Here is a 23629-nt window from a genome sequence, read left to right as displayed (position 1 = left end):
GCTGTGGAAATGGACTGTAATTGTGATGGCCACAAAGATCAATGGCAGCTGCCAACTTTTTCATCCTTTTCTTAAGTAAAAAGAATACGATAGCATTTTACATTTCTTTTAAAAGGGGCAATATGAGACATTTAGTTTTACTAATTATAAATAACAAGGGCTTACACCATATAAAATCTCAACGGAAATATTCTTGCTGTAGAAGTTATAGGCAATTTCAATTTAAAGGCAACGCACCTCATCCACTCTTTCTCGTCTGTATTGGTAATTACACTCCCCTACAACTAAACAAAAGTCCCTCTTCCTTTCCACCCTCACATATATGAATAAAACATTAATCGAATCTTCTCTCGATCAAAACTGATGTCGGAATGAATGCAAAACATGGTATGGTGATGTTTTTCTCACACCCTTTAGTTCACATTGATGAGGTCAGTATTTTACTTCTAAAATCCATTTTTCTACGTTGGTTTTCTAGATCTACTCATCTTCTTTTCTTGCTTATTTTATCTATAGTGTGGGTATGTAAGAGATTTAGGAATGTTGGTCTTGAACATGCAAAAGAGAGGTTGAAGAACAGTAGCCTTTCATATTACAAATCCACCCTTTTCTCTTGCTTTGGTCTCTCCTTATTTTATCTCCTTGTATGGATTATCAACTTCTTTTGGTGTATTTATTGTCTGTCTGATGAAAAGTTGGCATCCCATTTGGATTTGATTCTCAGAATTCTTGCTTGGTTTTCCACCTTTGCTTATTTGGAACTTGAGTTCTCTTATTCAAGTGACAAGAGATTCCCCATTATTCTGAGGGTTTGGTGGACTTTCTACTTCATATTGTCTAGTGCTTGCCTTGTTTTTGACCTTCTTCACTATAAGAAATCTAGAATCTTGCCAAATCATTTCTGGGTTTTGGATTTTGTTCCAATAGTCATCACTCTTTTCCTTTGTTATACTGGATTCTTGGTAAGAGAAATGAAAAATAGACCCTTTTTCTTCAAGAGCCTCTTTTGAATGGTGGTAATGTTGAGGGTGGCAAGAAAAAATTAACTACTTTTTCAAATGCCAATCTTCTTAGCCTCCTTACATTCTCTTGGATGGGTCCTTTGTTTAAAGTGGGCAATAAGAAAATATTAGACCTTGATGATGTCCCACAACTTGCAAAAGAGGATAGTGTTAATGAGGCCCTCTCTGTTTTCAGAAATAAACTTGAAACTATTAGTTCTCGTAGTAATGGAGTAGGAACCCTCAAATTGGTGAAGGCATTGTTCTTTTCTGTATGGAAAGAAATCTTATGGACGGCTTTGTTTGCTATTTTACATACTATCTCTTCTTATGTCTGTCCTACCTGATAGATACTACCTTTGTTCAATACCTCAATGGTCGTCGTGAATATGCAAATGAAGGATGTGTTTTGGTTTCAATCTTTTTTGTGGCAAAGATTGTTGAATGCCTTCGCAAAGACATTGGATCCTTAAATTACAACAGGTTGGGATTAGAACCAGAGCGGCACTCGTTGCAATGATCTACAAGAAGGGTCTTTCGCTATCTAGCCGGTCGAGGCAGGCTCATACTACTGGAGAGATTATCAATTTCATGAGTGTTGATGCTGAAAGGGTGGGAACTTCAGTTGGTCTATGCATAATTTATGGTTGGTTCCAATTAAAGTGACTTTGGCTTTGTTAATTTTGTACAAGAATGTTGGAGTAGCGTCTGTTGCAGCATTAGTAGCCGCTGTTGTTATTATGTCGGCAAATTTCCCTTTGGGAAAGTTGCAAGAGAACTATCAGGACGAGATGATGAAATCAAAAGATATTCGGATGAAAGCAACCTCTGAGTTTCTAAGGAACATGAGAATTCTCAAGCTGCAAGGTTGGGAAATGAAGTTTTTGGCCAAAGTAATTGAGCTTAGGAAAAATGAAACACATTGGTTGAAGAAATATCTCTATACATCAGCCATGACATCATTTATTTTCACATGTACATGAACATTCGTGTCCGTGGTTACATTTGGCTCTTGCATACTTCTAGGAATACCACTAGAATCTGGAAAGATCCTATCTGCACTTGCAACTTTTAGGATATTGCAAGATGCTATTTATACTCTTACCGATACAATTTCGATGGTTGTTCAAACTAAGGTTTCCCTCGACAGAATTGGGTCGTTCCTTTGCCTCGAGGACCTACAGCCTGATCTAGTAGAGAAGCTTCCGGAAGGTTCTGAGGTTGCAGTTGAAATAAGCAATGGTAATTTCTCTTGGGATCACTCTTTTGAAAATCCTATGCTTAAAAGATTTGAATTTTCGAGTGTATCACGGCATGAGGGTGGCTATATGTGGAACTGTTGGTTGTGGCAAGTCAAGCTTGCTCTCTTGCATCTTAGGTGAAGTGCCAAAGATTTGTGGGACTATTAAACTGAGAGGGACAAAGGCTTATGTCGCTCAGTCACCTTGGATACAGAGCGGCACAATCGAAGACAATATACTGTTTGGAAAGGAAATGGATAGGGATAAGTATGAGTGTGTCCTTGAAGCATGTTCATTGAAGACAGATCTTGATATTTTATCCTTTGGTGACCAGACTGTTATAGGTGAGAGAGGAATCAACATGAGCGGTGGACAGAAACAAAGAATACAGATTGCACGTGCTTTATACCAGGATGCTGACATATACCTCTTTGATGATCCTTTCAGTGCCGTTGATGCTCACATAAGAACCCATCTTTTTAAGGTAACTCTACCCATTTTAATGGTATTAAGGTAACTCTTCCTTTTCTTCTTATTCACACAATTTGTAGATCTTTTTATTGATACTAGCCATGAGATTGATTGCTCTGATATGACATTTGCTTATTTTCAATTAAAATAATCTTATTTGCAAATAAGGAACAAGATTTATTATGTCATTTTTTTCTAGATTTTTAATTGGGTTTTGCACTTGTTGAGGTGCATTGGCAAAGAAATTTTACAATCATTTTACACCTGTTTTGAGATTTCTTCATTAAAACATGTAAAAAAAATTCTTTTCTAGTGAAACCCTTTTTAATTAAGACCACACTTATCTAAACTGTGGGTTTTGGGCTGAAGTAAACACCATGACGGGACCCATTTCGTCTCATGGATAGTCTTAGATAAGTGTGTGTCACTGTAATTAATCCAATCTTATTCTCCCATTCCAACTAAAAAAGGTGCACACAAGCAAGCTTTGACGGTCATTGGTTCGATGGAGAGAGTGTCTGAATCCCAAATTCTCATTGATGTAAGTTTAATTGATATTGTGGATGAACAGAAGGGTTAAACAGATGAAATAATAGGACAAAAGCGGCAGATTGTTCAGGAGGAAGAGAGAGAGAAAGGCAGAGTTGGGCTGTCAGTCTGCTGGAAATACATTACAACGGCGTATAGAGGAGCTTTCGCACCATTTATATTACTGAGCTATATTGTCTCTGTACTCCTTCAGATGGGCAACAGTTACTGGATGGCTTGGGCAGTCCCCGTGTCAAAAGATATGGCACCTCCAGTTAAAGGCTCAGTCCTGATCCTTGTCTATGTCGCGTTTGCATTCGGATGCTCTATTTGTGTCCTTGTAAGAACTGCACTGACTATAACAGCTGGATATAAGACTGCAACTCTGCTGTTCAACAAAATGCAAATGTCCATTTTTCGTGCTCCCATGTCATTCTTTGACTCAACTCCAAGTGGACATATCCTGAATAGAGTAAGTGAACCTATCTCTCTTTAATATTCAGACAAAGACATCCATCTAAGTTTTTTAAAAGCTACTATATTTTTATATTATTTAATGTAACCTATTTTTTTTCTTACAGGCATCCACTGATCAAAGTGCAGTAGACCTAGAAATTCCTTTCTTAACAACATCATTTGCCTATGTAATTATACAGCTCCTTGGAGCCATTGCACTAATGTCACAGGTTGCATGGCAGGTGTTTATCATTTTTATCTCTATGGTTGCAGTATCCATATGGTATCAGGTAAGGCTTATTGCAGGTTCCTTGCTATTAATTTTATTATTTTCTATATATGAATGTTTAATAAACCTTACAATTTATGATATGATCTTATGAGTTTATTCAATCCTTTTATGATTTTTACATCTAATTTGGTATTCAGACTGTAGATTTAAATCTTGTTCCTATGATCGTTATGGTTTTGCTCACGTTTTTTTATTCGATAGCAATACTACATACCGACGGCATAGGAACTAGCATGTCTGTTTGGTGTTTGCAAAGTTCCCAACATACAAAATTTTGTTGAATCTTTATCGGGTTCAACAACAATCAGGAGTTTCAATCAAGAACAAAGATTTATGGACACAAATCTCCATCTGATCGACGGGTACTCCCGACCCAAGTTTCATAGTGCTGGTGCAATGGAGTGGCTTTGCTTTCGCTTGAATATGTTGTCGTCCATTACCTTTGCCTTTTCTTTGGTTTTCTTGATATCTGTGCCAGAGGAATTAATCGATCGAGGTAACTGCATTCAAAGTATTGTGAAAAATCTTTTCCGACTTATGTAATGGCTCAAATACATGATGAATAAGGATCTCGTTCTCTCCTTTTCTTTGTTTCAGGCATTGCAGGCTTAGCAGTGACTTATGGACTTGATTTGACTTTGCTACAAGGCTGGATTATATGGATTCTGTGCAATCTTGACAACAAAATTATATTTGTTGAGAGAATATTTCAGTACACATTAATTCCTAGTGAACCACCTCTTGTTATAGAAAATAAAAGGCCATACAGTAAATGGCCATCACTGGGAGAAGTTTATCTTCGTGACTTGCAGGTAATGCCCTTGTGAACCACCTCATTCCATTTAACCCCCTTTTTTTTCTAATTTATGTAATAAGGTCCGTTCAATTCTTGTAGAGAACTCTTGTTCAACACATCTTGAGATGCCAGTAACTAAAGTACCCTGAAGTATCTTTCTTCTTATCTTGCCATTCTCTCTCTCTCTCTCTCTCTCTATATATATATATATATATATATATATATATATATAGAGAGAGAGAGAGAGAGAGAGAGGAAAGTGTTGGTGAGCTTAAGCTCACCAAACTTATGGTGAGCTTAAGCGCCCAATCGCATGGGTCCCACATTTTCTGTGGTGATCCAAACCATTCATTTGCAAGGCCCTATCATAGATAGGGTGTGCACAAAAAATCAACTCCATAGGATCATCCTAACCCATCCATTTGTGGAGGTCAAAATGGACAAACATTATTTGTCCACTAATCTGCCCATTTTTGTCCTCCACAAATGGAGGGGTTAGGATGATCCTATGGAGCTGATTTTTGGTACACACCCTATCTATGATAGGGCCTTGCAAATGAATGGTTTGGATCACCACAGAAAATGTGGGACCCATGTGATTGGGGCGCTTAAGCTCACCAACACTTTCCTCATATATATATATATATATATATATATATATATATATATATATATATATATATATATATATATATATATATATATATATATGGGGAAAGTGATTGTGAGCGGCCCCTCATATAAGCTTATATGAGGTGAACGCTAAAAACATGGTGGGCCTACATTTTTTGGGTGATCTAAACCGGTCATTTGATAGGCCCTGACATAGATAGGGGGTGCCCAAAAACTCAGCTCCATAGGATCATCCCAACCCTTCGTACTGTTGAGGTGAAAGAGGGGAAATTGGACGGATAAGTGGGCAAATTTATACCCACTCATTTTCCCCTCTTTCACCTCCATAGTTCTAAGGGTTGGGATGATCATATGGAGCTGATTTTTTGAGCACCCCTTATCTATGTCAGGGCCTATCAAATGACCGGTTCGGATCACCCCAGAAATGTGGGCCCGCTATGTTTTTAGCGGTATATATATATATATATATATATATATATATATTTCTTTTTTTCAGTTGTGATTCTATTATTTATGTTGTTTTAATGTATTCCTTTTAGTCTAGATTCATTTTTCATCCTATGTTTCTTATATGCCTCGATGTTAGCATACAGTTCTACAAAAATGTTTAGGTTTTCCAGGGTTTTTTGGCTCTGAATGACACTGGCAGGTACTTCTGCACATATGTTTGTTTATTGTTCATTTTTTTCATCATTTCAAACTCACTTAGTAAGTTATGTTAAAGTATAAAAGATTAAATAACGCTTTTCTCCAACAGCTTAAGCTTTTGGGGTAACTGGTAGTTTCACATGGTATCAGAGCCAAAGGTCCTGAGTTCAAACCTCCTCGATAGCAAAAATCCACATGCAATGGCCAAATCCAAAAGAGGGGCCACATGTAGGCCAAACCTAGAAGATGGGCCACACATGAGGAGGAGTGTTAAAGTATAAAAGATTAAATAACACCTTTCTCCAACGGCTTAAGCTTTTGGAGTAACTGGTAGTTTCGATGATAGCTCAACTTAATAAGCATAATATCGTCAGGAACTAGGATGATAACACCAATACCCCTTTCTCATCCGATGTTACCATCTCATCATGCATGTTATGTTCTATATGTTTATTTCTTAATCTTAATGTCTGATTATACACTGCTGGCTGCGCATGTGCCACAAGTACAATATAGATTGTTTCTACGCTAAGTCATGGTTTATGCATGGGTACAGGTCTATTATGACCCTCATATGCCTATTGTCTGAAAGGTATTACATGCACTTTCCCTCGAAGGATGAAGGCTTGCATTGTCCCTGTGGGTACAAGTTAAATAGGTTTAAACCATCCTATTAACCAATCTTCAAAACATGCTGCTCAACTCAGAATTTGACCAAGTGGACATTGTTTTTTACCTAACTGAGCACCCAGTGCATGTGCACTTTCTGAAGTTCAAAAACTCACATTTTCAATGAAATTTCTGTTTGATATTCATGTTTACCATCTCACTTTTCTCATGTTTACGATAGCTTTGGGCAAGTTCTAAATAGAGTGTGAGTTTTGGATTCTATTTGTCATCTGATACAACCATTTCATCATTCATATTATATATTTTTTGCTTAAAAAATTATTGTTCTCTTCTGGGTACGTGCGTGGTCACCTTTTCATAATGGCCTGTTTCTTTGCTAAGTTGTGGTTAATGACTGGGTACAGGTCCGTTATGCCCCACATATGCCTCTTGTCTTGATAGGTTTTACATGCACTTTCCCTGGAGGGATGAAGACTGGAATCGTTGGGAGGACTGGGAGCGGAAAATCAACTCTCATACAGGCACTCTTCCGCATTCTTGATCCCACTGGTGGTCAGATTCTGATAGATGGCATTGACATTTCAACTATAGGACTGCATGATTTAAGATCAAAGTTAAGCATCATCCCACAAGATCCAGTCATGTTTGAAGGGACCGTGCGAACCAACCTTGACCCGCTTGAAGAGTACAAAGACGAACAGATTTGGGAGGTGAATTTGTTTTATATTGTGAGCGTCACTGTTTATTCTTACATTTTTATCATTTTTAATGTTATTTATACAATTCTCTTCTATTTTAGGCTCTAGATAGGTGCCAACTTGGAGAAATTGTTAGGAGGAAGGAGGGAAAGCTTGACTCTGCAGGTTTGATTTCCACTTTGGATTCATTGGATATCCACATCGTTTGACCCAGATATACATTTGGGATGTGTACTGGGTGCTTTCAATGACTACATCACTTCTGGGGACTTGACAATTACATGCCATCCAGTTGTAACTGCTACCCGATATCTCAATCTTTCTGGTATCATTTAGATATTGGCAGATTTTGAATCACAAGTAGGCAGTTGTTGGCAATCTTCTTTCATTAAAGTAATTGTTTACTTCAGGGATGATGGGGAATCCCCGCCTCCACCCCACGGAGAAAGTCTAATCGCTGGCGGAGGCCTAGTATAATAACAATTTATACTATTTTGATCTAGTCAAACAATTATAAAATAAGAATCCAAAGTTCCAACAAAAATATATCACTTAGTCGAATATTTTCGTAATATTAGACTTATATAGGGATATTTATGTAATTTTATAGATGGAGATTGAGAGGGGCCGGGACAGGGCAGGGAGAGGCCAGAGCCATCCCCATCCCCTCACCTCCCCGTTTGGGGAAATGTTTTTAATCCCCGTCCCCACTTAAATCAGGGAATCCCCGCCGCACGTGGCTGGCGCGGGGCAGATCCCCGCTTTCACAGGTTTAATTGCCAGCCCTGGGCGCAGCCAAAAAGGGGCGTACGCACGAGCTCTGACCCACGTGAGTACACATACCAAAATCATCCTTCATGTGAGAAAATATCAAAAGATAAGTCTCCCCAAGTAGTAACCATGATAGTAAGGTTTGAAATGATGGCAGCTGAAGGCCTCGTAAAATAAATATAAGTGTAGAGCAACGGATATCAGTTTAATCCTCTGGCTTGTTCTCCATTGAATCTCTTGAGCGAGCAGTAGAAGGAGCGGGCTATTTGTTGGGGTCATATGTTTGAGAAGCAAGGTAAGTGAGAGCAGTGACCACGTCTGCCATGCGGGGCCGCTTGTATGGGTTCTCCTGAACGCACATCGCGGCAACAGCAAGTGCTTGATGAAAGCCCCTCACTGGATACTGACCTTGAAGCATAGGGTCGGCCATCTGTGGGAATTTCCTCTGGTCTTTGAATAAGGGTCTCGCCTGAAATCACCGGGCATTCATAAATAATCATACAATAGACTATTTGAGATCAAAGTTACCAGAACAGGATTTATCCTTCGAGAAATTTACAGCATAAAAAACAAAGTGCAATGTGATTAATTGAGTCTCGAAAAGATGAGAAAAGTTCCAATGAGGTCTCCTCTATGCTGGCTTCCAATGCCCGAGAGCTTATGCAGCGATATGAGAAAGAACTCTCCATTTCAACCATGATCTTCAAGTCCAAAAGCCCACAACCCATGTCACAAACATCATTGTTGGGAATTTCTTGGCAAGGGGAAATCTCGGGATATTTTTTTTTAGGGATTTGCTAGGATCCCTCGCAAAAAGCATTTCGCACATGGTTTGTCGCATGTAGCAGCCACAGATGCTCACTTTTCAGCAGATTTTGTCATCTTGGGAATACGAGGTGGCTGCTCTGACATGCGACAGACCATGTGCGAAATGCCTTTTGCGATGGATCCTTGCAAATTATTTTATATTTTGGGGTTTATATTGGAAAAAAAGTATTTAAAATATATTAATTAAGAAAAAATAAAAAATAAAAAATATCCTGATATTATCACGGCAAATGAAAAATATCGCTATAATTTAAAAAAATTCGGGACTGTCATTTAATCAAAAAATCGCGCTAAAATCGCTATATTTTGAAAATATCGGAGATATTTGTGACATAGCCCACAACCCATACAACATAAAGTTGTGAAGATCAATCTGGTTGTAAAAGGAAAGATGCAACTCAACTGAAAGTGACTAAAAAGAAAAACGAAAGACAGAATTGAATTCACATAAAATGTTTTAGTAAACAAAAGAAAAAACATAAACATGAGGTTCACAGGAAAAACTAAGTTTATGAAATAGAATTCAGGTTCTTGAGCAGAATACAAGGAACTAGCCATGGCCAATTTCAAATTGAGCCTGATTGCAGAAAATCATGTGCACTATAGAGAATATCTACAAAAGATGCGTGTGTGACTCAAAATATATAAATGAATAAGAAAAATAAATCTGGAAAAGTGTTGGTTTTTTCCAACAAAGCAGGCAATCTTACCCATGCAACTAAATTGTGCTCCCCGGCCGATTTAGATTTGTCGATTGCTTTCCTTCCCGTGATTATTTCCAACAGAACAACCCCAAAGCTATAGACATCTGATTTACGTGTCAATTTGCCTACCATTTCATATTCGGGTCCACGATACCCATTTGTAACCCTCACCCTAGCAGAAACATGGGTCTTATATCCACAAAGTTTTGCCAAGCCAAAGTCAGATAGTTTGGGATGAAATCCCTCACCAAGCAAGATGTCCGAGCACTTTAAATCACGGAATTTAACAAGCGGGTTAGCTTTATTATGTGAATACTCCAAACCCTTAGCTGCACCAGCTGCTATTTTCATTCTTGTATTCCAGTCAAGTCTTTCCTTATCAGAAGGAAGATCTGCAAATATAGAGAGGAATCATTGTGTATACCATACTACAAAGGAAAGGGAAATACCGCCAAAGAGAACATTTTTAAGTAACATACCGTGTAGGTGATCTTCCAAGGATCCTAGTGCCATGTACTCATAAACTAAAATCCTCTTATCTCCTTCGGCACAGTAGCCAATCAAATTAATAATATTAGGATGGTGAAGTAGAGTTAACATCAGTACTTCGACAAGGAATTCCCGGTTTCCTCGCAACCCATTGAGATCAAGTTGCTTGATAGCCACAATCTATGTCAAATACAATACAATTTCCACAAGTCAACAGCTTAATGTTTTGCATCGGGATCCAAATACATCTTAATTGTAGACCCTAATTCTGCCATTTACAAAAAAGATAGACCCTAATTCTTAGACATCAGTATGGAAAAAGGAAAGACATGAATAATGACAAATTCAAGCTTCAAATGACATCATCTCGATTATCAAATAAGAAAATAATGAAAATCCTATACTTCAAAACTTGAGCGGAAGGTTGAGAAGTTACACTCATGTAAGCAGTACGATGACAAGAATGACCTGAATATACCGAACAAGAGTTACAAGACATAATAAATATGTGAAGCTTTTGCAAATAACTCTGTTATATCTAATGATGCAAGGAAAAATCTGTTAGTGATTTTGGATTTTCAAAACCATGTATTTTGCATGTTTTAGTGTTTTGGAAAATATTTTATCAAAAGTGTTTGGGAAAAAGAAAATGTTTTCTTGGAAAGATTTGCTTTTACAAAAGGATGTAGAAGTGTAGTTGAAAAGATAGTCCCGTACCGGATGAGAGAAAAGAAAGAGAATGGCTTATAAAGCACTACACATTTCTATTACTTGTTTGAATGCACATTGGGTTGAAACCATGGTTGGACCCGCGGGACGATGCAACGCACGCGCGCGCACGGCGTGGGCAGTGGGCTATAGGGCGCAACGTCGCGAGGAGCGTTTGGAGTCTTTAATTTTTTCAGATTTGATCTGCACCGTTGGATCAAGATGAAGGTGGACCGGTCGGATGGATGGGTCAAATGGTTCGTAGGCCCATTAAGCCAAACGGTTGGGTTGGGCTTCGGTTCTGGCCTAATGGTCGGCCCAACGGGCCCATAACTCCAACGGTCAAAGAGTGTGATCAAATGGGTTGTGTCCCTTCCCCCAACGGTCAAGTGCCAAGGGGGTGCAATCCACACCATAGATGATTGATCTAACGATGACTGGGTTGGAGAGAGGTTTTACTCAAACCAACAGTCACTTCTAGGATCGATCAAGACCGTTCAATTTCAATGGGTGCGATCTAACGGTCAGATTTCAAACATTCTGGAAAGGTGCCCTGTAGAGGTGTTTTTCACACTGAAAAGACACCAGGTGCAGGTGGTCTACAAAATGTGCAGAATTCGGTCATTTCAGATATGAAAACGAATTGGCAATTCTGACAGACTTTACACTCTCTTCTACACTCCTACAAAATCCCCAAGTATTTCTACATACTGTTTTTCTTTTGTTTACTGTTCTAGATACTGTTTTTCTGCAGAAACATTATCTAGAAATTTCTCTAAGGCTAGAAATTTCAGAAGGGCATTTCGGGTTTGATTCCGCTAGTGCTACCCGTCATCAAATATTAGTAGGGCTTCCCTACTAGGCTTCATTGTAGCTTGGAGGCAATTCACGGATCCCCTTTGCACACTATTAGTGGGGGCGAATCTTGTCTTAAGGAAAGTGATAGTGAGCCTTGAAGCAACAAGTTTCTGTTTTCTATCAACAACAGTATCCTCAATTTTTTCCAACAAAATCGATATACACAACATGATACAAACGTCTGACATGTTTTGTAAATAACCCAATCTATAAAATTACCACAAAGACCTCAACAGATACAACAGGACATAAATTTGTAAATAATCCAGTAATAATATTCCAAGAAAACCTGAATAAACAGAAATAATACACAAATATGTGAAACATTTTGAAAACAACGCTCAACGCACAGAACATGACATAAATATGTGCAGTGTATTATAAATAACCCAATGATAATATTATAAGACAACCTGAATATAAACCCAATGACAACATTATAAGACCTGGATATATCAATTCGCTGAGACGCAAATATGTGTAATGTTTTTTTTTTATTATTATTATTTTTGAAGGATTGTGTGTAGTGTTTTATAATACGAGAAAAATGGGTGCAACTAATACAAGAAACTTGTTGAGAAAAATCCGCCGGGCAATCAAATCAAATCTTGAACAGATACAACGGAAAAGAAAATTAAACAAACAAGCCACAAGATGAACACTAAGATTTTACATAGTTCGGCTAAGCCGACTCCACGGGCGAGAAACACGATCTTCCACTATAACAATAACAATATACAAGGATTACAATGGATTAAACCAAAACTCACAAACCCGCAACCCTTTCCTTGCTTCTCAAACCCAAGACCGTACAGCGAGAGAAAACCCCAAGAGAATAACTCAAGAAGAAAACCCTTTTTTTTTCCTTCTTCTTCTCTCTCTCTCCTCCTCCTCCTGTTCCAATTCTCCCATGAGAAAAACCTCTCGTTTCTTTCTTTTAGGTTTTCACCAAAAAACCTAAAAAATAGCAATTTCTATTTTGTTTCCCACCACCAAGAAAGTGGCGTGGGAAACAAGGCAACTTTCCCAACAAAACTGAAAGAAGATCACAGATGAGGACATAATAAATAAACAGCATTAAGCCCACCTGATTGGTACTCTCTAGACGGCCTTTATAAACTCGACCAAGCCCTCCCTCTCCCAAAACTAAATCAGCTCTGAAATTCTTAGTTGCAGCAGCCAATTCACGAAATCTAAACAACGTCTGAACAGGAATATGAAAAGCCCCACCCTTTGAGACCTTCTTTGTCACATCCAATGATGGATTTACCTTCAATTTCTCTGAAGAAAAAAGCAAAGAAAGAAGAACTCCTCAGTCAAAGCAATTTCAATAAATAACAAAAAGAAGAAATAAATACATAAACGATAGAAAAAGATATCCTTAAAAAGATTCTTTTTTCTCTTTTCAAATACCTGAAGGGGTTAAGACCAGAGCATTAGATTTCTTCTCAGGCTTTTTGTTAGATTTTCCGAAGCAGGGGAACCAATTCATGTCTAAGTTCTTACTTTTTTCCTTCTTGTGAGTTGAGAGAAGTGAGTGAGTGAGAAACAAAACAAAGACGGATGTGAAAAAAAGGAGTATCCGCACTACCGTATTTTGATGAGGACACTCCTCACTTTATTAAAAGTACGGTATGGTCCGCACCATAGGATGATCCAAACCGTCCATTAGATGGACCACAGCCTAAATAGGTTGTGCCCCCAAAAGCATTTCCATAGGTTGATCCTAACCCTCCGATCAGAATGTTAGAGGGTTGATCCTAACCCTCTTTAGATTGGAGGGTTAGGATCAACCTATGGAAATGATTTTTGGGACACAACCTATTTAGGCTGTGGCCCATCTAATGGACGGTTTGGATAATCCTATGGTGCGGGCCATACCGTACTTTTAATTAAGTGAGGAGTCCCCTCATCAAAATAGTGGATAACATTTCCCTTAGGGTCTGTTCAGTTGCGTAGCGGAAACGGAAATGACGTGGTAGTGGAAAAAGAAAAGGAAAAGAAACAGCTAAGAAAGCTGCAGGTGCGTGCATTCAATTGCCAAGGAAACGGAAAAGAAACAGATAAGAAATTGCATTCAGTTGCCAAACCCCTCTCATCCTTTTCCCAACCCAAATAGAGCCCATCCTAATCAAATCCTATCCAGATGATAAATAGATACATAACCTAACTCTAAAACAGAACACAACCCCCTTCATCTTCTTCCCCAACTCCAAAAATGGAGCGAAAAAATGGAAACAAAAATTAAAGAACAATCAGGCATTGAAACCCACAAAATAAACAAGTCTTCCTCTAGAAAAAAATGAGTTTAAAATACAACCCACAAGCCAAATAAACCCCAGATAAAAAATGCCAAAAAAAAAAAAAGAATCTAGATCATGGGAGAAGATGCCGCAAAATACTGAAAATGCCCAAAACAAATGAAATCAACATACCCTAACCTAAACCCTACAAACCCTAAACAAACTTTAAACCCTAAATCAACAAAGCTTTAATCCAACCCTTGGATCTGAAGAAGAAGAAAACGAACCTAAAAAAAACACAAGAAACCCCTATCCCAACAAGAACCCTCGGATCTGAGAGAGGGAGGGAGATAGAGACACAGAGAAGGAGAAGAACAAGCTAAAAACGACGAGAGAGAGAGAGAGAGAGAGAGAGAGAGAGAGAGAGAGAGAGAGAGAGAGAGAGAGAGAGAGAGAGAGGGGTAGATCTTACCGTACCGAAGCTCCGGCAATGTCGAAATCCTCGCGAGGAAGACGATGGGCTCTCAAGAAGAACGAGATGCGTGGTCGTCTTTTGTGTTGAGATGTGAAAAAGAGTCCCGATAGATGTATTTCCGAGAGAAATTTTATAAAATCCGAGCCTTTTTTACGGAATTAGATGGGCGGAAAATAACTTAACACGTCGGACTTCTCGGATTCCACATCATTTTTCGAGTTTCCGAAAGTTTGGCAACAAAACAACCACTTTTGCTACGTTCCAGGGAAAAGGATGCCTTTTCCGTTTCCTTTCCGCCCAAATCAGCGCAACTGAACAGACCCTTAATAATTTCTGCCTTTTCCGAATTTTTTTAGCGGTCTTATCAAAGCCAGGAGAAATTTTCCTCTCTCTCTTTGGTCAAAGCCGTGTTTCTGTCTTCTTGTTTCGGGAACTCAATTACTCAAATCTTAATTTAAGCTCTGCTTTTGGATAGTCGGAATCAGGTGCTGGAGTGGCGATCTCATTCCAGTTCAGGCATTTTGTTCCGAAAAAGGAATTGAATTAAGAGGGTGGAATTGACACCGCAGCGGGGGTGCAACTCAAGTGGGTCGGGTCGACCCGACCCGAGGAACCATTTACTCAACCCAAACCCAACCCGATTTCAACCCAACCCAGACCAAGTTTTTAAAATAAAAATAAAAAATGGTAAGAAAGGTCGGGTTGCCCAAGCCTTCAACCCGAACTCAACCCGACCCGACTTTTTTCTTCGGGTTGTACCTGACGGGTTTGGGTTGAACTCGACCTGAGTTGCACCCCTTCACGGGGGGGATCCCGGAATATGTTTCCGACTCCAAGAGACAGTATTTTCATGATTTCATCCCAGACAATTGGAATGGAATTTTATAACAATGTTTTTAGGGGTTTTTGCAAAAGAAGTTTCTACTTTGCTTTATTGGAAAAAAGGAGTCCTCTAGTTTGACAATTTGCAACTTGAGTCATCATGTTTGATAGAATTTTAATGAGTCATGCCATCAATTTGTGATCACAATACTCACGGTAGATTTTTTTCCTTTTTTTTTTTACTCGTTGAAAAGACCAAAACGTAAAGATAAAATAACCATTTACAAGGATCAAAATAACCTTGACAGTCGATGATAAGTTTTGAATCAAGGGTGTGAGAATATCACTTCTATATATCCTACCATTCATATGAGCGGGCGTAAAATAATGGGCCCACAACGTCAGAACATGACATGTACAATTGTAAGCCCCGCCACATAAGTGGGCACGGGTGGAGGTCGTGGGGCCTACCCATCAAAACTTGAGGCAAAATGGTAGGCCCCACTCCATGCATGGGTTTGAATTGAGTTCGGGGGACCCACCCTGTCAAAACATATAACTGAACGTCATAGATATTTTGGTCCTTTTACAAGGTAATTTTAATCTCTTCACTCATAATAAGGTTTTAAATTTCGGTTTCGGGGGTAATTTTGGTCCTCACCGAAACCGAAATTTTAGCCGAAATTCAATAAAGGTGCTCAAAATGTCGTTTATTTGGAGCTGAAATTTCGGTAATTTGCATGTGGACCAAATTGTGCAAGTGGTATGGCCCACATGTAGGCCCTACTATCCTCTTTGGAGTGGTACTCGCACTCCGGCAAATAAGAACGAGTCAATATGAGCTCCATTTGGTCAATTATTATTAATTACCACTAGATGTCAAACATGATGGGTCTTAGGCCCATGCCAAATGGACATCTCATGATCCATAAGATATCAAGAGCAAGAGGAGTATAATCACACCAGTATTTTTATAGTGGTTCGGCAACTTGCCTACATCCGCTCGTCTCAAGATAGCCCTCCTTGAGGTTCCACTAATAACCAACCCCACTTCACGGCGGAGATAAATACCAAGTACATACTACTCGATATGTGACTTCACCCTAGGAAAAACAACCAAACGTAAGAGAACAACAACACCAAAACACCTCATTCCACTTCACGTCACACCCAGAGAACAACCAAACTAAGAGAATAATTGTTGGGTATATGATATAACCCATGTATGTTCTAATATAAGCCCAATAAGATAATGGATACCTTGGGTGTAATGCTTCAAACAACCTCTTGCTTGACCTAATTACCTATAACAATAACTACACAAAAACTTTCTCTCATTATTAATGATAAAAGGCACTTTTCTAGTCCAAAAAACCTTGATTTTTTTGTTAAACTCTTAAGGATTGACTCAAAATTAAATTCAATTTTGAGTTGTGGTTGGGTCAGCGGCTTGGCGGAAACCCCTACCAGTTTATTAGATAAAGAGAAATATGTTAAATTCATGGGTACAAGACAACATCCCTAACTCGGGTCACATGAGAGAGAGAGAGATCCAAAAACCGAGATAGACAAAAAACAGAGCACTAAGCCTAAGAGTTCAAACTGCTCAATACTCTTGAGTTAATAATCAGCTAACTTGATGGGGACTTGTTGGAATCTTTGGGAGTGTCTTAAGTAAGGAATGCTAGGGTATTCCTTCTTTGGAACCATCTGTCATGGTTCATCTTCAAAGTCAGTTTGTGAAGTTGTTTGAGTCACTTTTCGGTTTTACTTATCCCGTTTTATTCTCACAATCCAAAAAATGAAAAATGAACGGTCCCCTAAATAGGAAGCAAGGGGCAAAAAAGAACACTACAATAGATAGAACTTATCATGGTTGTCATTTTATTAAAATAAGACCTTTAGAAAAAAAGAAAAAACAGATAGAAGACAAATTACAAAGGGTGGAAGCGCCAAAAAAATGTGTGGCAACATTTGGCCCCCCACCAACGTACGATGCACGACACTGCCAAAAACAGGAGTATGATACCAGGAAAAAAATTAGTTAAAAATATGTAGAAACAATATTTTTAACCACAACGTGCGATGCACGACATGGCCAAAAAAAGGAGTATGATACCCAACGTGCAATGCACGACACGGCAAAAAAAAAGACTATGATAACATAAAAAAAATTTAGTTAAATATATGTAGAAACAATAAGCAAAAAAGTATGCATAACCATGTCCAAAAAAGTATGCATAACCACGTACCAAGTAATGAAAAAAATGCAAAAGAAAGAGTTTTCTAATTACTTTTTCTGGAAAAAAAAATATGCACGATACGGCGGAAAAAAAGTATATGATACAAAATTTTGTAATTAATTTTTGGTTAAAAAAATTAAAAATATGCATGACACGGCCAAAAAAAAGTATATGATACAAAATTTCGTAACTAATTTGTGTAAAAAAAATAAAAATATGCACGACACGGCCAAAAAAAGTATATGATACAAAAAAATGTTATTTAAAAAATATGTAGAAAAAATAAGTAAAAAAGTAGCTAAAAATAAATTAAAAAAGTATCATATACTTTTTCTAAAAATATATGCTTTTTTATATTTTTCTAAAAATATTTTCTAATGTTTTTTAACAAAAAGAGGGGGTTGGATTGAAATTATGTCCGTTTAATGAGTGCCTTTGTTAAAAAGCATAAATGAGGGCGTAGGATTGAAAATATGTGGGTTGAATGGGTGTTATTGTTAAAAAGCATAAAGGGGGGCGTAGGATCGAAAATATGTGGGTTGAATGGGTGCTTTTCTTAAAAAGCATAAAGGAGGGGTATGATTGAAAATATATGGGTTGAATGGGTACCTTTGTTAGAAAAAATAAAAAAAAGTGAGGTGTAAATTTCATAGATTTTTCAAAAAATTCAAAAAAGCTTGGGCTTTTCCATTCAGCTTATTATAGTAGATTTCTTTTTGGTAGGTAAGCTGGGACTGACTGAACTCAAGCTTGCATAACAAAGCCTTAACCAACTGAGCCAGAGGCTCCACCCCTTTTTTTTTTTTTGCTATATTGTTTTATATATATAATAGTACTAGACTACTAGTATTGCAGGCCCATGTTATATGCATTTGGGCCCCCAGTCAAAACATGACGTGCAAATGGTGGCCTCTACCCTAATGCATAAATTTTGGTAGAGATGGTGGGACACACCCATCCAGGGGCGATGCCACATGAGAGGAAAGGGGGACAATTGCCCCCCTTAAGTTTTTAGAAAAAAAAAATATACCTTTATTTTTTAATATTTTTTTATACTTACCCCCTTTTTTAAAAAATATGCCCTCCTTTCCGATCATCCCTAAGATAGAAACTAAGTTTAAAATTTTAATTTTACCATTTTTATCTCCCTTTTTTGTGCAAAATTTACTATAATTTTTGCCCCCTTTTCGAAATTTCAGATAGAAATTTTTTCTATCTTAATTTTAAGATAGATAAAAAATTACTATAATTTTTGCCCCCCTTGTGCAAAATTTCTGGCATCGCCCCTGCACCCATCAATAAAATCACGAGTAAAATGGTGGACCCCACCCTATGCATGGGTTTGGATAGAGATAGTGGGCCCCACCTCATCAAAACCTGAGGTGTAAAACAGTAAACCCCATCCTATACAAAAAACATTAGGTGTAAAGAGGTGGCCCATCCAATCAATAACATGAGGTGTAAAATGGTGGGGCCCTATGCATGGGTTTGTGTGGAGAGAGGCTACCGAATTTCTAGAGGAAAAGATTTTTCCATATACAGGATTTTCTTGGAAAGATAACGTATGACAACGGAAAGATACATGTATACTATATAGAGGAATGCTAAATTGAAGGGTGCCCCTGCAAAAACCCAGCCGCAACGGCACCCTCTTGGATCCTTGTTACCCAATCCATATGCAAATTTTATGTTGTTATAAATGAAGTTGGTTGATGTGGATCCAATGGGGAGCTCATGCGGCTGGGTTATTGCAAGGGCACCCTTAAGTTTAGCATTCCTCTACACTATATTATTATAGATAGATAAGAGTTCTTATACGGTATCTGCATCCATTCTGTACAATTTTCTAGTGGAGTAGTCTTTAAAGTATTTTTCAAGAAAGAGAGAGAAAAAAATTAAAATGTAGGTGGTAGCTTAATGGCAAGGCTTGACTGTTTTAATGTAAATGGCAATACATTGAATTTGAATACGAGAGAAGGAGAACACTCTCTTCTTAAAAAGAAAACAAAGCAGTCTGGTATAGACCCACAAAGCAGTCTGGTAAAGACCCACGCCCATGTGTACGGTAATTAGGGTTGACAATGGACCTGGACAGTCTAACGGACCCACATGATCCGATCCTATTAAAATAGATTTTTGGGACAAAAAAACCAATAATAATTATCAAATTTTTTTTTATGGGTAAGCTGGGGTTAGGCGGGACAGGACCCGACCCCTACCCGACCCCTACCAGATATATTAGATAAAAAAGGATTACATGAAGCAAGAAAAAAACAAACCCCTTACAAACCAAAGGGAGAACAACAAAGGAGCCACACAAGGCAAAGCAAACAACAACCACAAGGGTCAGAGCCAGAAGATATATTATCAAATTGTGGATCCATTTTTAGTATGTTGCTGGGTGTCCCGAGTAATCAAAAGGGGCGGATATATCATCACTTCCCTTTACAAATAGGGTCATCAGTTATCATCACATTTTAGTGAATTTTGCAAATCCCGCGTGCTATCAATTTGTGACCAAAATATCCATGGTAGATTTTTTTTTTTTTTTTTTGACTCATACAAAGACCAAAATGTCCTTACAGGGGAAAAGATGAAAATTACCGTGTAAAAAATAAAATCCAAAATACTTGTCACGCTCTCGGTGATACGTTTTGATAGGGTGGGTCACAACAACTCAACTCAAACCCCATGCATTGGGTGAGGTCCACCATTTTACCTCATGTTTTGATAAGATAGGTCCCACCATTTTGCCTCATGTTTTGAGTGGAGCCCACTGAATCTATGATCCAACCCATTCAATTACTTGGGCATGATAGGGTCCAATATCTGAATGATTTGGATCATTTTTAGAAGTGCGTCCCACTTGCAATTTTGCCAGTCTACTGTGCATTTAGTAGATATTGCCAAAGGGTATAATGGTCGTTTGGGAAGTTAGTTCCACATCCCTCAAGAAGGAAGGAGAGAGTAAAGTGGTGAGGTACAGGTCCAACTAGGGGTGGCAACGGCTCGGTTTCGGTTCTGTTTGACCCCCAAACCGAAATTTGAATCGGTTTGGTTCTACCGAACCGAAATTTGAATTTTCGGTTCGGTTTTGGTTCGGCCGATTTCGCCACCCCTTACTCATAATCATTGGAAATTGGTGGCAACGGTTCGGTTTGAAATTTGAATCGGTTTGGTAAAACCAAACCGAAACCAAATTTTCGGTTCGGTTTCGGTTCAGTATCGGTTCGGTATCGGTTGGATTGCCACCCCCAGGTCCAACCAAGGAATACGAAGCTATGAATTGATTCTCTATAACAATTTCCATAACAAAAGCAGATCTTGAAACTTTCGGAAGTGGAAAAAATCCCAAGAAGATATCAGAATTATGGCATTTTATTAGAAAACACAAAATATGGCAATATTTTCGAACAAGTTAAGAGGTATTTTTTTACCATGATTTCAAGCTCTTGATCTAAATCACAACAGAGCAAAAGACGTGTGAGGTGGATTAGTGGTGGGCCCACAATTCAGTGGTGTCTCTGGCTCGAAAGTACTATGGGTAATTTTAGGCATGGTCACAAATACCCCCGATTTTTTATAAAGGGAAATGGTTTCCACATCATTGTTTTGATAAGATGCACGAAGCATCTTATCGTCTACCATTTAAAGGGCTGACAGGAGGAATTATGGTTCTCAAAAAGCTCTTATAAGCCTTTTAAAGAGGAAAATACCAAAGGTGGCTGGTTTATTTTCTGAACTTCTAAAGGCGGCGAGTTTTCAACTTTACGTCCTAACACGGCAAAAGGACCTGTGTCAGAACAAATTAAGACCATCTTGCCCTTCCCTGCAGATTCTCGAGTGGCATACATCACATCCAACTTTTCTTACTCATTGTGTCTCTTTTTCTACTTGCATCAAATATACCTTGAAATCTGCCAAAGAATGTAAATCATTTCATGTCAACGTCGACGTTGTGAATGTAAGTGTAAATGCAACAATAATATTTGCCGTTGAGGCAGGAATCGACGGATACGAAGTAAGGTGCATTTGGAATAATGTGATGGGTGCGATCGGAATGTATATATGTGCATTTGGAATATTTTATTTTGGGCATTTTTCTCGTAATTTTCATATCTTGATGCATTTTTTAGTAGGTTTTTGGGTAATTTTTCTATAAAGGTACCTCTTTTGGTACTTTTTCGGTAGTTTCTCTAATTTATAACTTTTTCCCGGTAATTTTTCTCCAAAATTTAGGTACTTACCGGCTATTATTATTGCTACCCACCTTTGGATTATTATTGCTAGCCACCTTCGAAGAAAAGTACTTCTGCACATCCTTTGCAGATCCTTTGCAGTTTGCACCATGGTCAATGAATAAAAAAATCTCCCAAAAGTCAACAATAATGGCTATCATCACATGATCATATGCAATTACAAAGGATGGGCGAGAAGTAGCCTTTGCGAAGGTCGCTAGCAAATCTCTATTAAAACAACAATAAGAAAAATAGAAGTAAATTGTTAACGTCAAGTTAACGTCAAAGTTAATGTCGGCGTTAACTTCGACAGAACTGATAACTTATGCTATAATAAGTGACTTGTGCATGATTAGCCGTGAGTGATCAGTTCCGTCGAAGTTAACGTCGACGTTAACTTCGACATTAACGTCGACGTTAACAATTTACTTCAATTTTTCTTATTGTTGTCAAGGTTGCCTTCTATTTTTCTTCTTGTAGTAGAGAAGAGAAAAATGGAAATGTAATTGAGGGATGCCCACTAGCATAAAAAATTAAAAAATTTGTGAAACTGATTTTTTTTATACATCCTTGGGCTTATAGACGGTAAAAGCAGAAGATACTAGCTACGACGACGTTGAAACATGAACCTTTCGGAAAAATACCTGAACCCCACTTAATTCAAAACGAACCCTAGTTCTTACCCATAGATTAATCGTTCAACGTCATAAATTAAGTCTTTCTTTCCTTTATCAAGTTCGAAGGCGTGGGCCTCGAGATCAAAAAATATCAATCAGATTTCTTTAATGCACTCGCACCCATGTATTTTCCAATCGCACCTATCTGCATTCCAGTCTCACCTTACCTTGTAGCCGTCGACTTCCGCCTGTACAACAAAGATTATTCTTGATTTCTAGTTTGCGGATGTCGATGAGGTATATTTAATGCAGGTAGAAAAAGAGACGTTATTAGCAGGAAAAGGTTGATTGTGATGTGTACCACTTGCAAAACAAGGAAGGGCAAAATAGTCTATATTTAGTCTGACACATGTCCTTTTGTCGTGTCAGGGCGTAAAGTTGAAAACTGACAGCCTTTGGAAGTTCAGAAAATAAACTAGCCGCCTTTGGTGTTTTCCTTCCCTTTAAATACTAAGCGACAAGATGCTGCGTGCATCTTATCAAAACAATGGAGTGTTGAGATCATTTCCCTTTATAAAACAACAAAAATTCTAAAATAATCCCGACCCTTTCATTTTGATAATTCATCATGAAAAATATCATGATAAAACTATGATGTTTTTTCTTTTATATTTTCTATGAAATTATATATTTTAATATAATTTACTCTCATAATTTCTCTCTGATATAAACCAATAAAAAAAATTAGCATCTCTCTCTTGCCAAGAAATTCCCGAGAACGATATTTGCGACTTATGTGGTAGGCCAGACAAGACTTGGTAAAGAACTGGTAGACTAAGGTGGCTCTTAAGATAATGATTAATATTAATTTAATCGTAGGTTTTGGGCAATGGTCAACAGTTTTGCCACTTCTACGGAACGGCATTTGTCGCGCTCAAGATCAGCTAAACAAAATTGCCATCTGGCCATGTATAATACAATAAAATGATAACCAACATTGCAATTTTTTTATATTGAAAGATGGCTACACTGGATTATTATACTTGAAAAATCTAAAGATAACAAACAGAACCCAGAAACGTGAGAAGAGTGATCATAATTGAGAGAGCTGAAAAAGGATTGGCAAAAGATGACCCAAGTGCTAGATCCTTCAACAGGACAAGCTAAAGTAACCAAATAACCAAATGCCATGGATCCTTCAACAGTCTGATATCAGCAAGATGGGAAGTATTCCAATTC

At 38.1% G+C, this 23629-nt stretch overlaps 1 protein-coding gene and 1 pseudogene across 1 annotated transcript; one reads left to right on the top strand and one right to left on the bottom strand.

The window, feature by feature from the left end:
• The first annotated feature begins 371 nt into the window (after positions 1-371).
• LOC143850068 (ABC transporter C family member 3-like) lies at positions 372-7730 on the top strand (annotated as a pseudogene).
• Positions 7731-8266: 536 nt separating this feature from the next.
• Positions 8267-13290, bottom strand: LOC143851103 (serine/threonine-protein kinase PBL27-like). Its single transcript, XM_077360432.1, has 5 exons — positions 13166-13290; positions 12840-13033; positions 10177-10366; positions 9704-10089; positions 8267-8634 (listed from the first exon to the last, which is right to left on the bottom strand). Exons 1-5 carry the CDS (start codon positions 13242-13244, stop codon positions 8428-8430), a joined length of 1056 nt encoding a protein of 351 aa, XP_077216547.1. The 5' UTR covers positions 13245-13290; the 3' UTR covers positions 8267-8427.
• Positions 13291-23629: the final 10339 nt, after the last annotated feature.

The sequence above is a fragment of the Tasmannia lanceolata genome, unplaced genomic scaffold, assembly GCF_043159265.1.
Source record: "Tasmannia lanceolata isolate RefF3 unplaced genomic scaffold, GAP_Taslan_0.1 ptg000018l, whole genome shotgun sequence".
Classification (NCBI taxonomy): Eukaryota; Viridiplantae; Streptophyta; class Magnoliopsida; order Canellales; family Winteraceae; genus Tasmannia; species Tasmannia lanceolata.
The sequence above is the reverse complement of the archived record's forward strand: the minus strand, read 5'-3'. Positions and strand labels throughout refer to the sequence as shown.

What these genes read in the sequence shown, in the direction of transcription:
- LOC143851103 (XM_077360432.1), bottom strand. Translation starts at nt 13,244, where the DNA reads ATGAATTGGTTCCCCTGCTTCGGAAAATCTAACAAAAAGCCTGAGAAG. An exon ending in GTCTAGAGAGTACCAATCAG is followed by an intron (nt 10,367 to 12,839) that starts GTGGGCTTAATG and finishes TATTTGACATAG; the next exon opens with ATTGTGGCTATCAAGCAACT. An exon ending in CTTGGAAGATCACCTACACG is followed by an intron (nt 10,090 to 10,176) that starts GTATGTTACTTA and finishes CTATATTTGCAG; the next exon opens with ATCTTCCTTCTGATAAGGAA.